Source organism: Excalfactoria chinensis, chromosome 1 (genome assembly GCF_039878825.1).
Source record: "Excalfactoria chinensis isolate bCotChi1 chromosome 1, bCotChi1.hap2, whole genome shotgun sequence".
Classification (NCBI taxonomy): Eukaryota; Metazoa; Chordata; class Aves; order Galliformes; family Phasianidae; genus Excalfactoria; species Excalfactoria chinensis.
Window position 1 is genome coordinate 109,141,864 of NC_092825.1, and position 21,780 is coordinate 109,163,643.

The 21,780-nt window shown below is 36.1% G+C and overlaps 1 protein-coding gene across 18 annotated transcripts in view; it reads left to right on the forward strand.

Moving 5' to 3' along the window:
* The window catches only part of DMD (dystrophin), a 1,110,121-nt gene that overhangs the window by 768,781 nt on the left and 319,560 nt on the right, over positions 1–21,780 (forward strand). For all 18 annotated transcript variants that reach the window (XM_072349305.1, XM_072348356.1, XM_072348443.1 and 15 more), the window contains 2 exons: positions 2,042–2,143; positions 8,021–8,129. In XM_072349305.1, the coding sequence (XP_072205406.1) occupies positions 2,042–2,143; positions 8,021–8,129 (211 nt within the window). The remainder of the gene's footprint in view (positions 1–2,041; positions 2,144–8,020; positions 8,130–21,780) is intronic.

Sequence of the window (21,780 nt, forward strand, 5' to 3'; positions counted from 1 at the left end):
GTTGTACAATCCCTTTCACAGGCTGTTCATAAACTGTGAAATTCCTGTAGGATCAGCTCAGTCTCACAGAGAGCGTACAGCATCTGTCCTATAGGCATTCTCATGCAGAAAACAGTGTGGTAGCAGAGTGAACAAACTGGAGTCAAGACACTTAAAAAGTGATGTCTTTGGTTTTCCTGGGGAAAAAAAAAAAAAAAAAAAAAAAAAAAAAAAAAAAGCATCTTCCTCCAAACACAAGTACAGACAACTTATGTTAGTTGTCTTAAGCTTCAACAGTCAGTAGCTTAACCTGCATGACTGAGAGCAGATTTCAGGCCCTGTTCTCCCAGTTGGCTGCTCACTGGAGTCTTGCACTGTCTCTTTGTTATAAGTAACTGTTGGAGGCCAAGTTGCAATTCATACCTTCTTGTTTTCCTTGGGAACTGAGTGATGAACTAGTATTTTTCAAGTACGCTCTTATCTGTTGATCTGTATTAATATAGTATCACCTAGAGACTAGATTTGAAATTGCTGGGAACTTCATGGACAAAATTTGTTACACCATCAGGCAGAGAACTGTGCAAACAGCTCACTCGATGTTCATGCAAGGATTTAATCTGCCAGGTATATACCTATTAAAAATCATCTTGTGATGTTCTTGGATGATGCTGGAATTAATGCACTACAATCATAAAGTAAAAACCCCCATCACCTAGCATTGTGTAAGGAGCTCTCCTGAAAAACATTTTCCCCTCTGGTTATAGCCAGAAGTAAACCAGTTTGGACACTCACAGAGTAGTCCACAGTCACCAATGCATGATGAGTGCGGAGACTGTAATCTGCTGCAGAGGCTTATCCATGCAAGTTAAACCAGTGGCATAGATGTAACCATAATGAGCTTTTGGAATTTTGCAGGTAATTACAATGTTATTTTTTCCTGTTAAGATTTTTGCAGTACATGAAAGTACCATGTTACAAAGCAAGTATTTGAGACGAATTTGGGACGAATAGGAGATGGTAGTGACCTCGGCAACAGTTGTTTTTACTGATGATCCACAATGCTTTACAAGTGAATTTTTGGTCTGTGCTCTAGATGTATTTTCTATACTGAGTTAAAAATTGGAGCAAGATTGTCCCTTGCTGAGACTCAAAACAAACAGATTTCTACAAGTTTATTGTGGATCAAGTAATAGCATATTTCTACTAATGAAATGATGTGTTGTGTCAGACAGTGACAGGACTGGCATACCACCTTGTCTGCTCTCACATTAACATTAACTGAGATTTTTGACAGAAAAATAAAGTTGAACAGACACATGAGATGAGTTAATCAAGCCATAAGATAGATGGGAGAAGAGTGGAGAGAGAAAAACGAAAACAAACCACTTAATTTATGTATCTCAGATAACAACAGGATCTTTGTTTACCTCTTTTGCTTATGTTAAGTCATAGTAGTTAACAATTTGAATCTTTGAACTTCAGACACAATTTGCCTCTTGTTATGCTTTTCAGTAATTTTTATTTTCGTTATTATCTATATTTGGAGGTCCACACATTGGTTATTTAGTCAGGACCTAACAAAAAGGAAGGTTTTCTTGGAGTTGTCATGTGCTAGCACCTGGATGATACCTTTCCAGACTAAAAAAAGAGAAATTGATAGAGAGTGTGCTGTTGCGAATTCACTGAGATGTAGTTGGTAATAAGTGCCTCTCTGCTTTTACAAACTGACACTGTTACTGTGCTTTTGTTTGGAATTTGCTTCATGTCTGTCTTTCTTGGTATGAATTGGTCAGCTTTGTAACAGCTTTATTGAAATGTTTAGGATTAAGGGACCTATCTCTGTTGATGTTGTTAACTTCAGTCTTTTCCATCCCTCTTTCCTTTTTTTTCCCCTCCCTGGTGACCCTTTTTTGTCCTCAGCTGCTACTAACTGTAAGTTTTTCAGAAGCCAGTCCTGAGCAGAAACTAATTTGCTGGTGGTTTACAGCCTCCCATGGAGGATTTTTCAGTCTCATTGCTTATGCTGCGGTTAATCTACACTGCTCATGTTTTTATTTTTCAGGAAACCGAAGCAGCAGTGCAAGCTAAACAGCCGAATGTGGAAGAGGTTTTGTCTAAAGGGTGTCATTTATATAAGGAAAAACCAGCCACTCATCCAGTAAAGGTAATGAAGCAACCTTTAGCAATATCCATTACTGTGTAATGGGTTATGCTTCCCCTGTTGTACACTTGTCCTTGATGTGCTCTGTTTAAAATCAATGAAAGAACTTGGCAAAGAGCATTTGTTCTGTTGTCGTCGCATAGCCAGAAACAGTGTAGTGTACCGAGCTAGAAAATTTTTGCGTGTTGTGATGGGTTTATTTTATTTGACATAAAGGTTATTTTACTTATTCAAGAATAATTCACGCTAAAACGAAACTTAAACTTGTTGGGCTTAGTTAACGGTATCAGATAAAGTCTTTTAAACTACCTTATTTGAAATTACTCTTTCAGAAAGTCTGTATAAATTAAAAAACAAACAAAACAAAAAATAGCACCTTTTTTTTGGAGGCAAGGTAAGAGTCAAGCAGTAAAGAAGACCCTTTGCTTTAAAATTTTCCCACTGTGAAGGAGAGATGGTAATGTAAAACTTTTCTACTGAGTATATATGTCAGAATTCCTGTAGCATGGCTTCCTTCATTCTGTCTTGAAGCTGAGAACTCATTCACTGTTAAGAGGATTGATCCCTCCCAACCCTTCTCCTTTACAAAAATATACTAAATATACTATAGAATCATTTTCCCCAGCACACAAATCAGTAATTAAGAATCTGATGATTAAGAGTTCACTTAAACTGTAATAGTGACTTATTGATTATAGTAAATGTTGCAATTACAAAGATAGTAAACTTTGTATTTAGAACTTTTCCTAACCTACAGTTGTCAATAATCTCATTTTGTGGAAAAAGATTTCCTCACAAAGTTAGAATGTCTGCAGGTGACCTGAAAAGTATATTTCTTGTGTATTTTTCCATGTGTAGTTGCTCTACTTGGGGTACGGTGGAGTATTTTCCTACTTCTACAAAACCTCCTCTAAGTCTTTCAAATCCCACCAGCTGAATGGAGATTCATAGGGGCATATGGATGCACTGATCTACACTTTAGAAACTGATTCATGTTTAAGCATGTTTTAGTTTTTCTACTTTCCTGATTAGAAGAATTCTGGAGCTTTTTTCCCTGCCTTTTTGATATCTATGTTTTTGGGTGTTTTGTTGTTTTTTGTTTTGTTTTGTTTTTAAATAATGGTCAGTTATGCTAAAAAGTGGAAAAATACCAAGGAGGTGAGTTGAAGGTGACTTAAAACTAGCATGCTAATGAGAGTGAGCAGAAACAAGGCTTATGACTCAGCATTGGGTGAAAATAGCACTATTATTATTGGGAATAGAAACATGTCATCTGCATGCTGAATGGATGAGAGAACAAAAATCCCACTACAGTATCTTTATATTCTCACTTGGTAGCAGGCATCTTAGCATCTCTTACTCCATATTTTTAAGCAAAGAATGTAAAGCAACAGGAAAAAAAAGTGAGATTTTGGCTTTCTAGGTTTTTGTAACTGCATTTAAAGAATAGTGAAACGAGTGCTGACACTTGCAGGGAGAATTGGTAGCGCATGTTTTGATGTTCCATTGATGAAAGTATAAATAGTGTGAAATGATTCTGTTTAGGCCAAACTTCTGATGTAGAAGTGTACTCCGTATCTACTTAAGTGTTCACATCAAAGAGTGAAAACTGCTGTTTCTGCCAGATCTTCTGGAACATAATCAGGTGGAACAAGATAACTCTTTCAATAATCATTGATGTTCCTTGATTTGCAGTTTTGACAATGATATTATAAAAGGTGTCTGTAAGGAATTTAATAACTGTTTGTTGAACTGTGGATATTTCATTTCTTGTCCCTCTTTAATTAGATGTTACTTTTTTCATTACATTCTGGAGTTCAATTAATTGAACCTGTGAAGTTGATTTCCGGTTCACTGTCTTGTACAGTAAGTAATAAAGCAGTGTACATATACTGTCAGGACTGCTGAATAGCCTTCTTGGTGATGTAAATTTCCTTAAGCTTCTCCCCATTTATGTCTTCTCACTTCATTCTTAAGTGAGTAATTTCCAGCACTATTTGTTATTTGTATGTTCCAATACAGACTTTTCAGACCAAGTCAAAGTAACTTTCTACTTAAAAGGAATTCTGTGGTAGCAGAAATGACTTATATTCAGATTGTTGTGTTTTTGAACAAGGTTGCAAAGTTAAGCACTCAGATCTTAGAGAATGATGAATTAAAGTTGATGTGGTGGTCTTGTTTGCAGCAGAGGGTATGGGGAGAGCTCACACTGGGAGCAACAACTCAGTACTTAAACTCATAGTTCTTGTTTAGTTTGTTGCTGTAAGCTGCACTTTTCCTGTGAAGTATTCAGTTTCTGCTGTGAAGAAAAATGGCTAATTCCCTCATAGGCTGTTTCAAGCCAGTCATCACAGTGGTGTCTAAGCGCTTCATAAACATTGCTTTATTTTAGTTTTGTGTTTGATTGCTTTGTATTTTCCAGAGAAATGAAAGGAAGGAAAAACAAAAGTTGGGTCAAAGTAAATGTATCACTAGATGCAAATATGAAGGGGAAAAAAAAAAAAAAAAAAAAAAAAAAAGAAAAAGTAGTTTTCTTAACTTGTGATATTAAGCATATGCATACCTTAAGTTCAAAATAATTTCCCAGATGATTATGACAAAAATATGTGAGTTTACTTGAGACTAGTGTTTGTTTCAAGCAAATAAAATATTTAAGAACAGTTTCCCACATCGAATCAACTCCCATGGAACAACATAATGGTCTTATCTGTGTTTATATATAGGGACTGAAGCACAGAGTGGTTTTAAATGTAGCAGATATGTTTATATATCAGATTTGAAACACTTACAGCCAGGTACTTCAACATCATGTTATGTAACTTTTATAAGAGAAATGCACAAATTTCATGATTTCAGTTGCATCTGGGATTACTGAAGTGTTCTGGAAATAAAATAGTAATACCTCATATTGGAGTCGCAAAAAGTTTTTGTAATAAAGCGCCTTTAAAGGCACAAATTACTTGCATATCACTGTTTGACAACTTTCCACATTACTTGGTTAATAAGACGTTCTTTTCCTAGCTTCCTGTTTTTTGTTTTGTTTTGTTTTTCCTCTTCTAGTTCACCACTAATCTTTTCATTCTTTTCAATTAATGATATGGAAGTCCCATGGTCTTTATTCATACTGCAGGCCTGCCCTGTCTTGGGATGTATCAGGGAGTTCAATGTATTAGTGCAGTCATGGGCACTGGGTCTGAATTTATGTTCATCATTGACTTTATTCTGAGATTTTGTAATCCTTTGCTGTTTATGTTTGCAAACTTCATAATAGATTCAAAACACTCTAATGAGAGTATAAATTCAACCCCAAGGATTTCTATTATAACATAATTGAAGTGAGGGTTGAAACTGTGAGATCTGCTCTACTTCTCAAACACCAGTAGTTATTTTTTATAACATTCGTCACAGCCATGAACTTTTTAATTTTCATACCAGTTTTTTGTTTAATTCTTATAAAAGTGTGATCTTTAAGTCATTAAAATACACAGCCCAAGTCTCTAAAGTAAGCAGTAGGCAGAAATGTAAGTGACAATCTGATAGACTACTCATGTGTTGAACATGTGCTTCATTTGAAACTTGTCCAGATGAAATATATTTTTTTTTTTCTATAGAGTAAATGATTATGAATTCTGCTTCTGTTAGAATTTTTCTATGTCCTTCAGTAGGAAGTCCCAAGAGTGAAGCCAACATTTATTATGTAGGGTTAAAGTTAGTCAATCTTCAAGTGGGTTAATTTTAAATTTGTAACTTTTATTAGATAACTAAACACTTGATTAGCTGTCATGTAAATGTCCAAAATGTTTAGGAACAAATTTTGAGCAAAGGCCTTAATAAAATTCTCAACTATCAGTAAACTATCCGTCTTGATGTTATAGCTGACTGAAATATGGATATTTTCACATATTCACAAAGCATGCTAACAGTGATTATACTGGAACTTTGTAATATAGAACTTAAAAATATTCTTCTTGGCACATGAAGTCCTAATATATGCCTATTCAAGAATCAAAAAATGGGATTGGACATGTGATCCTTTAAGCCCAAGCACTTTAATAGTCAGACATTCATATTAGAGAAACGAATTTCATGCTTTTGAAATGCATTTCTGTAAAGTAGTCCTTATATGGATGGGAACGGGGAGGTTACAGAGGTTACTCCTGGTGCCAGTGGCAATAGAAAGAACGTAACCCCAGACTCCTGAATAACAGCACTCTGAATGGTTTACTGAGGAAGGGATATCTATGGCAAAGTAAAAGCTGCAGTTTCCTTCCATGGCACTCCATTTCTCCTTTCCTGTCTTTCTGATTAGGAGAGTAAGTAGTGGTGTTGAAAAAGAAGATGTAAAAAGTACCTTTACAACTTGGTTTCATTCACCTCAATTTTCCATTTAAAATATTGCATTGCTTTTCTGTCTGAATACACCTATGTAGTTTTAGTGCTGTCAGTGAAATTAGTTCAGGTATGAATATTATCCTCCCTTTAATAGCACCGGGACTGACATTTAAAGGAAATCAATAAATCTATAAAAGTACTCCTCAATACAACATATTTTAATGTTAATACTTGTCACTATAACTCTAGAGCTTCAATTACAGCAAAATTATTGTGCTATACGAAGTGAACATTTGAATGCATATGTGCTAATTTATGGCAGATGCAAGACTGGATCGAACTGTAAATTTGACAGAAGAGTTTGGAACTAGCTACTCTCTTATTAGTGGTGTACATGTTGTTTCTATTTTGTCATTGCTGAAAACAAATCACTGGCTCACATGCGTATGAATGAAACAGCTACTCACAGTGAGGTGATGTCTTAGATGTCCCCATCTTTTTTGAAATGCTGAGCCCAGAATGAGACACGTGGTAGTCTAAACATGACCTCATCAAGACAATCAGGACAGTCAAGGGCTGGCTATGTTTGGTTTTTTGTTTTGTTTTGTTTTTGCTTTAAAAAACAAATGGTCAGGAAGCAGCTTGAAATAGATAAGCAGTTTCCATTTTAAGAGTTTAGAAATGCTAGCATGTAATTAGCATGCCTCATCCTACTTTACAGTCCCTGGAGTGAGGAATAAAGGTGGAGTAGAAACATCATTTTCAAGTCTAAATGCCTCTCACAGTTATCTGAGGACTGATAACTCACATTCCAGACTTTCATATAGGTTTTGTTTAAAAGTATCAGCTTACTCATTACTGCTCAGGACTGTTTACCATTCCTTGAGGTCTCCTAAGGTTTGTGGTTTTTTTTTTTTTTTTTTTTTTTTTTTTGTTTTGTTTTGTTTTTGTTTTTTTTCCAATAGATTGAAGAACATGTTCTGAATTGCAGAGATTTTTTGACATGGTTATACAAAATTCCCCTCCCTATTTTAATTTAATAAAATGAGCATCTCAGGTTTATGGTGATTAAAACAGAACAAAACAGAAAACTTTTGTTTGGAAATCATCCTGTGTCCCCTAAGGTCAGTCCATCAGCGAACAGTGCAGACTGAATGGGACTAGGTGTGTGGCCGCAGTGGGGCCGAGGTTGTTTAGGGAACTCTGTTTGTGGTCAGGGTCCAGTGGCATAGTCTGTAGGTTGTACCTGAACTCCAACAGGCAAATTTCTGTGAGACAAGATGCTCTCAAAACTGTGATAATGTTTCTATTTTTCCTCCCCGAACAGGTCATACTGTATTCTTCACTCTCTCTCCTGTTTGTGAAAATTAATTGTTATATCTATTTAGGCTTTTGTTGTAAATTCAGGTGGTCCATCAGATGGAAAAAAAAAAAAAGGGGGGGGGGGGGGGGGAGGGGGTACATTTACTAACATTTACATTTACATTTATTAGAAGTTACATTTATTAACGTGTTATAAATTTAATGTGATTTTAACTTCCACACCAGAAAAAATTAGAAGACTTGAATGCGGACTGGAAGGCAATAAACCACTTAATTCTTCAACTGAAGGAAAAGCCTACAGTACGACAGCCTGCCCTTTCCTCTCCAGGTGTCTGTAAGTGTTTCATTGTATACATCTTCTAAAGTTAGTTGTCACACAGTTAACATGAAAGTTGCTTGTTCAGATTTCAGCTTTAGCTTGTAAAGGGGAGTTGTGCTGGTATGGCGTTCAACTTGTTTGTTGTTTTGTTGTTTTTTTTTTTTTTTCCTTTTATTTTTGTGTAATGTTTCTCAGAACACAAATTTGTTTGTGTATTTAGTGAAATGATTGCAACGTGGTTTTGAAGTTATTGCCTGTTTCAGAGTCTTGTTTATTTTATTTAGAGAAAACATCATGACTTATTACATTCATTCAAGTAAATATGATGAAGGAAAAAAAAATTAAAAGCTAATAATGTAAGTCAAATAGATATAAAATTGTTACAAAATGAATTTTTGAAAATACTTTTTTCTATCATATAATCAATGAACTGGGACTGTTTCAAGACAAAGCATCTGTATTCATAGAAAAGATTGTATGGAATTCAGTGTTAAGTCTGTGGTATACACCAATGGGTGTCCTAAGTTCATAAATATGCAACAAGAGACTTAATCTCCATTTAAGTTATTTGAATAATATTGTTTATTTTTTGTACATTTTCCTTATATCTCTTTGTACCTGCTGTCTTCCTACAAGGATTGCAAACTCACTTTTAAATCCTTAATACTTATACGTATTTTCCTACTGCTTTGCTTTGAAATGTATTGATTAAGCTTGGGTGGAAAAGATACATAATTGAAGCACTGGACTAAAGGCTGAGTTTCTAAAGTCAAGGTTCTTCACTTGATAGTAAAAACTGTCATCTCAGTTGCTTGGAATGAAAAAGTGTTTTACACCTATGCAAAGCTGCTTGGTGTTCTGCTCAGATCTGGGACAAGTGTCTTCTACTTTTAAGTTACCCATAAGATGTAATACAGTGACAGAATGTCCTGGGATTTAATTATTTGTTGGATGTTTTCCTCTATTGCTTTTAGCATGTTTTAATGGATAATATACAAGAAAAGCTGATACTAGAGAATTCTTTATCTTCTGCTAGTGACTTTCTGTGATGGCAAAGAAAAAAAAAAAAATTTTCCTGGGAAGTAAATAATTGCCCCATTTAAGCAGGATACAGAATATTCAGTACCAGAGGACAGATGCAACCTTTGTCAGAACTGTGTTAATTCAAGCAAAGCAGATGACTTGCTTAATGATGTGTTGAATCTCACTACATAGGAACTATAATTTATTTTTTGTGATTTAGAACCGTTCTAGTGTTTATCTTTTTGATGTTCTAAAAAGGGTAAATACCACCAGTCCATTTTTATTTAAAAAACTTGTAGCACAACAATATCCTTACTTTACAGGTCTTTGTTCTAAGGCACGCTGTAGAAATTCATTTAATGACATGGGGGAACTGAAGGAGATGTGTAATCATTTTTTTGATGTGCTAGGTCACTAAACTTGCTGTGTCAGTTTTGCATGTCAGCAGGTTATGTCAACTTCCAGTGGGAGGGAGAGTTTTTGATCTGTGAATTTGCTGTTACAAAGAAAGTGGTAATAAGAGAGACAACATAGCATAATCGTTCCTCAGATTCCTATATTAACTAATCTGACTCTGAAAAATTACTAAATTACTAATTTATGTTAATGCAAGATGTAAGCCCTGACCACTAACATTTCTGAGATTCAGCAGATGAAATTATACATGCAGAAAATGAAAGCACTAGTGTTCTCTAAAGGATTAGGCAGGAAGTAAGATTGATTTCCTTTCTAGTGCCAAGAGCACTTAAAATGTGAACCTGCGCTTGTAATGCTAACTCATAATTTTTCTTTATTTGGGTCAGTTTACTGCAATAACATCATTATAAATGTGCTATCATAAAATTGTACAGTTCAGAAGGGAGCTGCGGAAACATGTATTCTTCTTGTTCAAAGCAGGGTCAATTAGAACAAGTTGCTCAGGGCCATGTCCTGAAGGTTTTGAAGCCAGGTTTTCATAGAATCATGGAATCACCAAGGTTGGAAAAGACCCACAGGATCACCCAGTCCAACCATCCACCTGTCACCAATAGCTCCCACTAAACCATGTCCTTCAACACAATGTCCAAACGTTCCTTGAACACCTCCAGGTTTGGTGACTCCACTACCTCCCTGGGCAGACCATTCCAGTGCATGACCACTCTTTCAGAGTAGTATTTCCTAACACCCATCCTGAACCTCCCCTGGTGCAGCTTGAGGCCATTCCCTCTAGTCTGTATCACCAGTTACACAAGAGAGGAGGCTGACCCCCAGCTCACTACAAGCTGTCTTCAGGTAGTTATAGAGAGCAATAAGGTCTCCCCTGAGTCTCCTCTTCTCCAGACCAAAAATCTCAGCTCCGTCAGCTGCTCCTCATAAGGCCTGTGCTCCAGACCCCTCACCAGCTTTGTTGCCTTTCTTTGAACACACTCCAGGGCTTTCTTGAAGTGAGGAGCCCAAAACTGGACATGGTACTCAAGGTGTTCCCTCACCAGAGCTGAGTACAGGGAAACAGTTTTTTCACTGTTTCTGCTGGCAGCACTGTTTCTGATGCAAGCCAGGATGCTATTGGCATTCTTGGCCACCTGGGCACACTGCCGGCTCATGTTCAGCCAAGCATCAATCAGTACCCCCAGGTCCATTTCCTCTACACAGTCTTCCATCCACTCTGCCCCGAGCCCGTAGCATTGCCTGGGGTTGTTGTGGCCAAAGTGCAGGACCCGGCATTTGGTCTTGTTGAACCTCATGCCATTGGCTTCAGCCCAACTACCCAGCCTGTTCAGATCCTGTCCACGAAGGTGGGTAGTGATAAGACAAGGGGAAATGGTTTTAAACTAAGACAGGGGAGATTTAGGTTAGAGATTAGGAGAAAGTATTTCACATAGAGAGTTGTGGCACACTGGAACAGGTTACCCAGGGAGGCTGTGGATGCCCCATCCCTGGAGGCATTCAAGGCAAGGCTGGACATGGCACTGGGCAGCCTGTTCTAGTGGTTGGAGGCCCTGCATATGGCAGGGGGGTTGAAACTAGATGACCATTATTGTCATTATTGTCCTTTGCAACCTAGGCCATTCTATGATTCTATGATTTTACCCAAGTGCCCTCATGACATCATAGGACGTGTCTTCCAGCCCTTTAGACTCCTCTGAAATGCACGCACTGTTCGAGGTGTAGCCACACCAATGCTAAGTGTAGCATGAGAATCTTCTTCTGCAGTCTGTCCATCTGTGCTGCGTTTGTACCCCAAAATGCCTGCTGGAGCAGACTGTTGGCTGGTGCTGAGCTGCTATCACCAGCAGCCCCAGGTCCCTTTCTGCTTAGCTGCTCTCCAGCCTTTAGTCTTGCAGTCTGTGCCTGTGTCTGATTTTGCTCCATTCCAGGTGCAGTACTGTCAACAGTTTACGGTCCAGTTCTGTGACTAGTGGGCTGGATGGGTTTTTGCAAAATCCATGCCTCTGGAAAAGGGAAACAGGGGACCCCAAAATAATTAAAAACAGCAGAAATGATCTGAGAAGAAAGAAACTAATTTTACTATATTTGGTATCAGAATGCAAGATAACACACTGTAATACAATATAATTAGAATTGAAGCTAATAAATCAAATATGAGAGAGGTCTGAAAGCTGTAGGCCTTACAGTAATACTAAGGTGATGCATGCAGTCAGGATGGGCAGCAGAGAGGAGAGACAAAGGAGAAGAGTCAAGAAGAGCACAATCAGGTGACCTTGCCAGGAGCTCTATCTCCTCTCTGGCCAGAAAGTCCCCTGGGGAATGTAGTTCTTCTCTTTTGGACAGGTATCCAGAACTGGGGCATTAACTTTTTAACTCCCAGCACCCTACATGATGTTATGATGTGAAATACCAGTAACCAAAAATCATAAAATCATGACATTCCACCCCTTATTCTACGTCACTACATCATGCTTCATATATACAAACAAACCGTAATTAACAAGGATTAAACACACGCACACACGAACCTATATATATATATGTACCATGACAGGTGCCCAGTGTTTTTTGTTGTTAAAGGTATGATTAGTGATCAGTGTGAACTGCCTGAAATACTGTAGCTGAGGATACTCTTAAAAAGTGCACAGAATAATTTTGGAAGGACTCTGTGAAGCAATGGAAGTATCTCCTGTTGATAACATTTTGTTTTCTGGTTCTGCCTAGATTTTTGTTGATCCCTGTGTTGCTGGGACTGGGGAATGAAGATGTAATTGGCTAAGTTCTGCTGCCCTGTCAGGTGTCATTTTGTCTAGTCTGGTTACAAGAACTCAGCCAGAGGGTCCTACTAAATATACCATCTGGTGGCTGTAATAGCGGGAAGGGACTCTTTGTATAATTATTTCTAGGTCCCTATATTATGGTTTGCTTCGCAGAAGAAATACTAAAAAATGTCCATGATATCCCACAAGGCCAGTGTGCCCCTAGGCATAATGAACAAGAACTACTTTTCCTGCTAGGAAAACGTACTTAGCTGAGGGGTACGTCTAAAACATTAGCAAAGATTGACTTCTAAGACAAGATGATTCAGGAAGGAAATCACACTTACTATCTGTACATGCCATTATAACATGAAATTGTGTCAACATTTCTATCTAAATAACTTGATGCATTGCTTAGCCAGCAGTTTGAAAACATTGTAAGTAGAGAAATGCAGTTTTGGAATGTGCTTTTATAGGACAAATTTTAATAGTGTCTTTAGAATTCATCAGATTTCTTATGTAGTGAAGTGCTACCTCTGCATTTACTTAATAAGTTAGTTATATAGTGCTTTGTAGAACTTTGTGAATTCATTTTGGGGTAGGAAACAGAATCACAGAATGACCCGGGTTGGAAGGGACCTCAAGGATCATGTAGTTCCAACCCCCCTGCCTAGCAGGGCCACCAACATACGCCTTTACTAGATCAGGTTGCCCAGAGCCCTGTCCAACCTGGTCTTGAACACCTCCAAGGACGGGGCATCCACAACCTCCCTGGGCAGCCTGTTCCAGGACCTAACCACTCTCCTAGTAAAGAACTTCCCCCTAACATCCAACCTAAATCTTCCCTCTTTTAACTTAAAACCATTTCCCCTAGTCCTGCTATTATCAGCCCTTTCGAAGAGTTTGCTCCCCTCCTGGGAGTAAGTTCCCTTCAGGTATTGAAAGGCTGCAATGAGGTCACCCCGCAACCTTCTCTTCTCCAGGCTGAACAAACCCAACTCCCTCAGCCTGTCCTCATAGGGGAGGTGCTCCAGCCCCCTGATCATCTTCGTGGCCCTCCTAGGAAACATCCCTGGCTTTGTTCTTGAGGAGTTCATTCTCCTTTCCTTACCTTCATTTCAAGGCAAAAGTTTGTCCACTTTTATTTGGATTTATACTTGAAAACAAAAATTTATAAAAGGTTACCTTCTTATTTGAAGTCATGCTTTACTTGAATTTAGTGGAACTTTAAAAACAACAGAATTAAAACAGTTTGAAATACATGTTCAGCTAATTTTACACTTTGCATGAACTGAGAATGGTACTTTATATTGTCACTCCTGACATTTGTATAATTCTTTCAGTGTACTCTCTGTATAGTTTCAGTTTTTCTCTGAATTTTTAGACAAGTTTTTGTCTCATATTAAAATGCCTAATCAAGTGACATAGAAAAAGATATGATCAAGATATGAAGAAAAAGTTAAGAGTGTTAATGTCAATTACAATGGCAAAATTGCTTCCAAAATTAAGTAGAATTGAAGTTATTTTTTTCTTTTAAAGCTTTAAGATGGCAGTCCTTAATTTGGAGCATTATTTTTAGTAGGTCTCTTTAAAAAGTACCATTTTCATTTTACAAGTTGTAGTTGTGTTAGAGATACGTATGGCAGAGATGCTATATATATGTTGACAATTATAGTATATTTTAAACAAATAATAAGAGGAAAGATGTTACTGCTTCTAGTGTGCATAGAACCAAATCTGTCACATGCTTTCAGTGTAATTTGCTTTGAGGCTAGGAGCTGGAGTATTCAGGCACAAAGCCAGAGGTTCAGATTCCATGCATAGAGGAATAAGGCTTTTCAGGAGTTAGAATAAATTAGGGAAAATGTAGAGGAGCATTGCATCAAGTTGAGACCATTAAAAGCAAGTTGGAATATGTGGTTTATGAGCTGCTGTAACTTCACAAACTTCACCAAAGCAGAACTCATCATTGCTTATTTGTATATATATTAAGTTGAGATGTAGTAAAAAGATTTGGAGGCAGTTACCTCCTGGGTCTATTGCACTTTGAATTTTGGGTTTTGAGTTGAAAGAATTGAATTTGTGAATCTGTGGAATCTACTGACAATAGAGCTTTATTCTTTGCTTTTCCTTTTATATTTTATTTGAAAGAGTGCTTCTTAAGGCATGTCTCCTTTGGTTTGGGTATTATTAGTTTCATGGAGAAACAAGGAGCAAACAAATCCCCACCTGGACTAGGCTTCATACATTTCTTAGGCTTATAAAAGCTTATAAAACAGTTCTTAAAAGAAAAAAAAAAAAAAAAAAAAAAAATTAAATAAAAAAAAAAATTAAAATCACTGCTGTGTCTCTTCTTGTAAATGTAGAGCTGTTAGGTTATTTTGTCTGAAATTCCTGTGGGTTCCTTGGGAAGAAACATAGCTTAAATATCTACTAGGGTAACAAAGGAAGTAATGAAAAATATACAAATCCTGAGATTGTGTGTTTTTAAGGAAAAGTGGCAACAAATAAAAGAATGTACCTAAAAATACATACCTTGATACAAGAACATGTGGTTAAAACTAAATTCCACGGACTTAAACTGAAATTCTTGCAGTGCTAGTGTCTGTATTTTGTGCAATTGGAATTTTATTTTCATTTTCATTGCCCAAGTGAGTGTTCTGTGTTTCTATTAGTACTAAGATGGAGAGTTATACATACTGTGCACAGCATCATGAAGGCTGCCTGGGTAAATCTCTGATATTATGTTCAGTTAAATATTTTTGGTTAGAGTTGGATAGAAGGATCTTTGAAACTGTAGCTGTTGAAATTTATTCATTTCATGGGCTTCAGATATGAATCATACAGCATCTCTCTTTGAAATGAAAACAGAAATATAGCTTCAGAGACAATGATAAAAATATGAGGAAGGAAATGATAACAGCCAGATTTGGACAAAAGTGCACAATGGAAACTATTTTTTATTATTTTCTTTTGGCAGTATTTTGTTGCTAATATGTTCTGAAGCAGCCATTGTCTATATACTGCGCATAATGGTTGAGTGAACACGTATACTTCAGAACACTGTCTCTCAAAATTTTCAAATGATAGTCTTTAAGTTCTCCTGAGTTTATTGTGCACATGAATGCATATCTATGTGTGTATTTAGGAGGCAAATTAAAAACAAATGTACAAATCAGGGAGTGTGTATTGATCAGAGCACTGGACATAGCATAATTGAGACCAATCATACTCACAATAATACCTTGGGGAAGACTGAGCAATCCAGGAACCTGTGTGCTTACAGCACTAGTGCAAATGTTATTTAAAAAATACAGTGCAATAATACCATTTGAAATACTTGTGCATGGGTCATTATAGATACTTAATATTGTAGAACCATTTTTCACAGTGTTGAATAAAAATAAAAAGCAAGACTGAATAGGAAACAATGCAATAAAGAAACGTCATGGAGAATACTTTGAGTTCTTGAATAAGTGCTAAGCAATAATAAGAGCAGGGTTTTACATCAGTTGGCCTATCAAAGATTGCCCACTCTATTGTAGAGTGGAATAGTAAAGGAATAGATTATTGTCTTCACCTTTCCTTTTGGTTGTTCTGTGCCTTCGAAGGAAGGAATAAATAATATTTTATATAAACTATTTTAATTTGTTTGGGTTTCTCATTTTACTTTATAGGCATGTGTAGTAAAGATGTTCACAGTTACCAACCTGATTTGGTCCTGTTATTTGTACACCACCATATATCCACTTTCCCATTATCTTTATGAATGAAGTTGTCTGATTATTCCATCTGATTTTCATTTGGAAGCTTTCTCACTTCTAATACATGCCACATCTAACAAGTAGCAATATGGCACAAACCTGAATCTGTTAACACTTGATTGGAGATTTTTCAAGGTCAGGACCCAGTTTCACAAGCAGTTCTGTTTTTCAATACAGCTGACATCAGACACAAGCTGAAGACAAAGTTGTCTAATAAAGCTTTCAGATTCAATTTTCTCTCCGCATATAGCTTCAGGAATCTCTGGAGGTCATTCACAGCATGTACTGCAACACCAACAGGGAGAAGTAATGAAAAGAGTCTGGATAAAAAGCTGACACTATGCCTTCAGAGCTGCGTGAATAAAAACATAATAAGCAAGTTTATAAACTCAAATCTCTGTGATTCTCAGAATTTTAGTCTTGATCTTTATAGCATATATTGATGTGAGGATTTGTCTCTGGATTATCTGACAGGTAGAAAAATACATGCCAAATATTACTTAAGCCACACAAGCTGGCTTTAAATCAATGGAAATAAGGTTTCCGCTTTATATTTTACATCCTATTTCAGGTGTCTCACTATAGGTTACCCTTTGAAAGTTTCTATGATAAACATCTGTAACAGCACAGTTTAAAAGGGAATGTGAACCTTTATTTTGATCTTTTCAGGGCTCAACTGATTAAATAAAACTGTGGATTACTACTCAGAGTTTTTATTATACATACTCGTATGATGAAATGTAAATAGGAAAGTGAAAAGAGGAGTTGGCTGCTTCACTGTTACTGAGGACAATGAGGAATCCAGATCTGTTTTTTATTTTATACGGCAAGATGTTGAAAGCACAGCTGTCAAGATTTATGACATAAGTAAGAGTAATGCTCTCATCAGTCTTTCAAAGGACCACAGCTACTTCATTTTTGAAATATGGTCTGATGTTTTCTTCTGAGGAGTGGGTTTTGCAGTGTATTTTTTTTCATTTAATTTCCTGATCAATAGTGGCAGGATTACAGGAGTCATTTTGATTAAACTCAATGAAATGTAAATGATACCATCTTGACGAATTCATCATTGTAATATTGACAGCCTGTACCAAGTGAGAGCAAAGAGCTAAGTTACAGATAAGGTTGTTTTTGGTTGTTGTTGTTGTTGTTGTTTACATGGCTTATATAGCATGGCTCAGGAAAAAAGTAGAATTTCTCTTTTTCTCTAGAGCATTCAGCACACTCTGCAGAATCCAGACCTTGCCATTTCTGAGGAAAGTGGTGACTGTAGGATTCTTTTTTTTTTTTTTTTTTTTTTTTTTTAAACACAAATAGAGTAAGAATTTGAACTGGTTCATCCAGGAAGGTGTGGAAAAATTGTTTCTTGGTCGAGCTCCAGTGAAGCATAGATAACTAAATGCTCTAGTGTATGCTCTTTTTTAGGCTGAGTCTAAATCAGATTCTAGTTTTAGGTTGCAATTTTTTTTCACTCCTTAAGCCCACTTTCACCTCTTTCACCTGAATACTATTTTTGTTGACAATTAGGATAGCATGGACTTGCAAATAGCGGTAATATTTCTTTTCTGTTTAATTTATGTAGTAATTAGGTCTATTGGCAATCTCATTATGTGAAGAATCTCTTTAATTTGCTACAATAGTAAAAAGTGATAAATCCAGTTTTTTGTTGACTCGTGCTTTTTCAAAGAGGAAAGCAAAACGGTTTTTCCTCCTGAAAGGCGTAGTGTTTATTGCCACTCTGGTCATATCCTATGCATAAATGCAATGGCTTTTTGGTATTCTTATGTTTCTGTGGTAACTGGTACTGCCACAGAGTTAGGAGCGCTCTACAGAGAACCAACCAACCAAGGAGTACACAAAGGTGCAATCACAGATCAAGAGCAGACTGGAAGCTTTGGGGAATAAGAAGCAAAGCTCTTAATTGTTTTAAATATTTCTGCTCTATTCAAGGGGTGTGAGATGATGAAGGAAGCTAGACTTCTCCTTAAACTTTGGAAAGTTAAAGTGAGGAAAAGGTGGCTAGTGATAATCTTCTGTGCTTCTCCAACTTGAAAATTGTTTAGATTTGTTTCTATAAAACTTGTTGATGAAACCTCAGACTTCTTTCTTCATTTGTGTCAGTATAGGGAATCAGAGTAGTGGAGATAAGCAGGTAGACTTTTGCATTACTGATATTTACTTTAATAATAGATTAGCCAGAGGACACTTAAGTTCTCAAAGGCTTTTTTTTTTTTTTTTTTTTTTTTTTTTTTTTTCTCTTTCTCCCTAAGATCAAACTAAAATAGCTGGAAAAGCAAAAAGCAATAGTCTGCTTTGACCTGAGAAGTGTCATGTGTGTTTTTGGTTGAATAGATTTGTAAGTGTTTCACAAAATTATACTAGACAAGATATTTTAACATTTCTGGTGAAGAGGAAAGAAGAAAGGGTGTTAGCAGTGATTTAAGGAATTGCTTTGTCAAAAAGCAGTATTGAAGACATTGTGTTCTTTAGCTTTTGGTAACTGCAGGATTTTTCTCTCTAAGAAGAAAAGTAAGTTAGGGAATTTTGAATGAATGATGTAATTGTTTCATATTAACTAATACCCGAACTGTTTATTTCAAACCTTCAGACATGTCTTGATCATTTTCTTAACTGCATGTGAGCTAAAATTCCTTCAGATCTTTCATATTCCTAAGAGACTATTCTGTATCTAATGCTTTTTTTTTTTTCTTTCTTTTTTTTTTTTTTTTTTTTTTTTTTTTTACTTTTGGCTAGGTTAGCAATTTATACCTGCTAAGTCAATTTGTAGATTTTCCAAAATTAGAAGAGGCTATTTTCATGGAGCTGCTTGCAAACTATGTTTTTTCCTTGTATCAAAGATCTAGCTGCTGAAGTTAAGTTACATGATAATAGTCATATACTGGAAATGTAAACTGTTGTCATACAGGTTAACATCCAATTGAAAGCTGCATACTGAATCAAGGAATTTTTTTACTTTTACCAACAAAAGAAATGCTGAGAGTTGCATGCATCATTTGTGACAGATTTGTCATAATATTTTTTATAATGCAACTATGTGACAGTACTTGATGGACTTCTGCAGTACAAAGTGTTCATTTTCATGAAAACATTCTTTAAAATCTGCAAAAACTGCTTACTAAGAAGACTCCTACCCTTTGGAGAAAAAAAAAAAAAAAAAAAAAAAAAAGTTCCTGCTTAAAAAAAAAAAAAAGAGTCTCTTCAGACTTCCTAGTAAAGATGATGTGTGTTACTGGATGTTGGGAAACAAAATTGGGAATGAAAGAATGAATTACTGAAAACAGACAGGACAAAAAGAAGTAAGCAGAAAAAGAAATTATATCTCACTATTAAAATATGAATTTAAATAATGGCAGAATTAAGCACTAATATTAACATAATAAAAATAAAATTGCTTATTGACGGTGTCTTAATATCACTAAAGAGATGGTAGATTCTTTCTACTTCAGAAGATCTAAAACCAGACTGCACCGTTTTAACCAACACTTCCTTTGTTTCAAAATTTTAAAGAGCCCACAGGATAAATTTAATCTAAAAAACTCAAATATGGAAGTAGTTCTTACGGGGCAAATAGCAGCTCCGTTGACAACTTTTACATAAAGAGATTAATACTACATTTCTAGTACCATAAATCTCTGTGAGATCGAAATTGCTACTGCAGTACAACATTTTCAGTGTTTCTGTCACCCAGAAAAAGGACTGTTTTTGTATAAGGACTTCCTGAGGTTTCCTTTTGAAAGTCTCTCGAAAAGGATTATACAGACATTTAATGTTTGCTTAAGAAGAAAGAACATGTGTCATCCTAAAACATGAAGATTAATATGCATTAAATGCTCTTAACTGGTTAGGGTTTTTTTATGCTGCTGTCAGTCATAAAACTCTGTATACAAGATTAATGTATTTTTTTAAAAGGGCACCATGAATGAATGTATGTAGGAAAGTGGTGAGAAACTTGCATTTAGCTTCTGAAGAAAGTGAAAACTTTTATCCAAAAATTCCATATGATAATCCACTCAGGGTTTCAACTAATAAAAATGAGGGCTACCTCCTGTTCTGTTATGTTGGCCCATGACATCAGAGGCAGATCCTGGTGGTGTGTCAGTAAAGGCTCAACCTTCCTGCCAGTAGTCCTGTAACATTTTGTTGCTGTGGGACGTTGGCAGCAGAGGGGCAGTCTGACACAATGGCATCTGACATGGAAGTGTGAGTGAAGCAAAGGTGTGTCACTGAATTTCTGCGTGCAGAAAAAATAACACTCAGTGACATTCATCAGCACTTGCTGAACATTTGTAGAGACCTAGAAGTGGATGGTGCGCTTCAGAAGTAGCAACATCAACAGTGGGTCACCTCTGCTGGTACAGATTGTTATGAACACTGCATGCAAGCTCCTGTTTATTGCTGGTGAAAAAGCATAGCTCATGATGGAGACTGTGTGAACAGTTTATTGCAGCTGAATATTTGCTTTATCAAATATTGTTATTGTGCTCTTTGTATTGGTTGTAGTTTAATGGGGGAAAAAAAAATAGAAGGCATTACTTTCTGAGAAACTTCTTTATATGAATAATTTAATTTAAGATGCAGTATGACTTTGTTCTGTACAAACTGCTATATACAGTTAGGTTCAGCAGCCTCTCCGGTCAAGCATGAAATCTTCACAAGGAAGAATTCACCAAACAAGAAAGTAAAGGTATCAAAAGAGGATTTTAGTTCTATATGTAGTAAGAGTTAATAATTATTAGATATTACTTCTTAATTTTAATTGATAGTCTGAATTTCCTATTTCAATAAGTTTTTCTTCTTTGCCTTGGAGAACATGTTGTGTTACCTTAAGCGAAAGACTCAAATAAATAATGAGAGTAGAGAATTTAGGGCGCAGGCAAGCCACAAAGCAATTGTTTGTCTCTGCTGTGAGTTTCCTGGTGCTTCATATCATAGTTAGGTTATAAGATAGTATTGTTTGGGGGAAAAAGTACAAACATTTCCTCTTATTATTTTTGCTTTTGTTATGGTAAATTATTATTCTTAACATACTTCCAATTTATGTTGTTTCAATATCTCAACATTTGAGTCAGCTTCTGTATTTGTAATGAAAATGCTGGCAGAATCAAGAAAATGATTATTTTTACTGTAGTAGAAGTATTGGTAGTAATACAGATATTTCTTCAGGTAACCTTTAAGCTACAGATCAAAAAGAAGAATGAAACAGTTATATTTGATTCACAGTTTATAGAAGAAATAGATTATGTTTATGGTAGAAAGATTTTATTATTATTATTATTTTACCTCAATATTTTAACAAGTATCCAGTGGTTGAATGGTGTAACGTTTGAATATAGTTTTCACCTAACTTTTACAATATGTGTTAGTAGCCATATTAGCCTCGGTAATGTAATCAGTGACACATCTTAAATTGACTGTAGAGCCATCACTTAGCTACTGCATGAAAGGCTGTAGTGATACCTTTTTTTAGTTTCAGTATCTGCTTTAATTCTTACACTTGTTCATACCTTAGACTTTCACTTTCAATTTTTAGTGGACCCATCAATCATGTTGAATTTTGCCTAAGGAAAGTTTCACAGGAAATACCACAAAAACATCTATTACTAAAAAGAAACTGAACAGCTTATTTTTAAGAAAGGTTTGGATGGAACTATAGATCCAGGCAGATCAGGA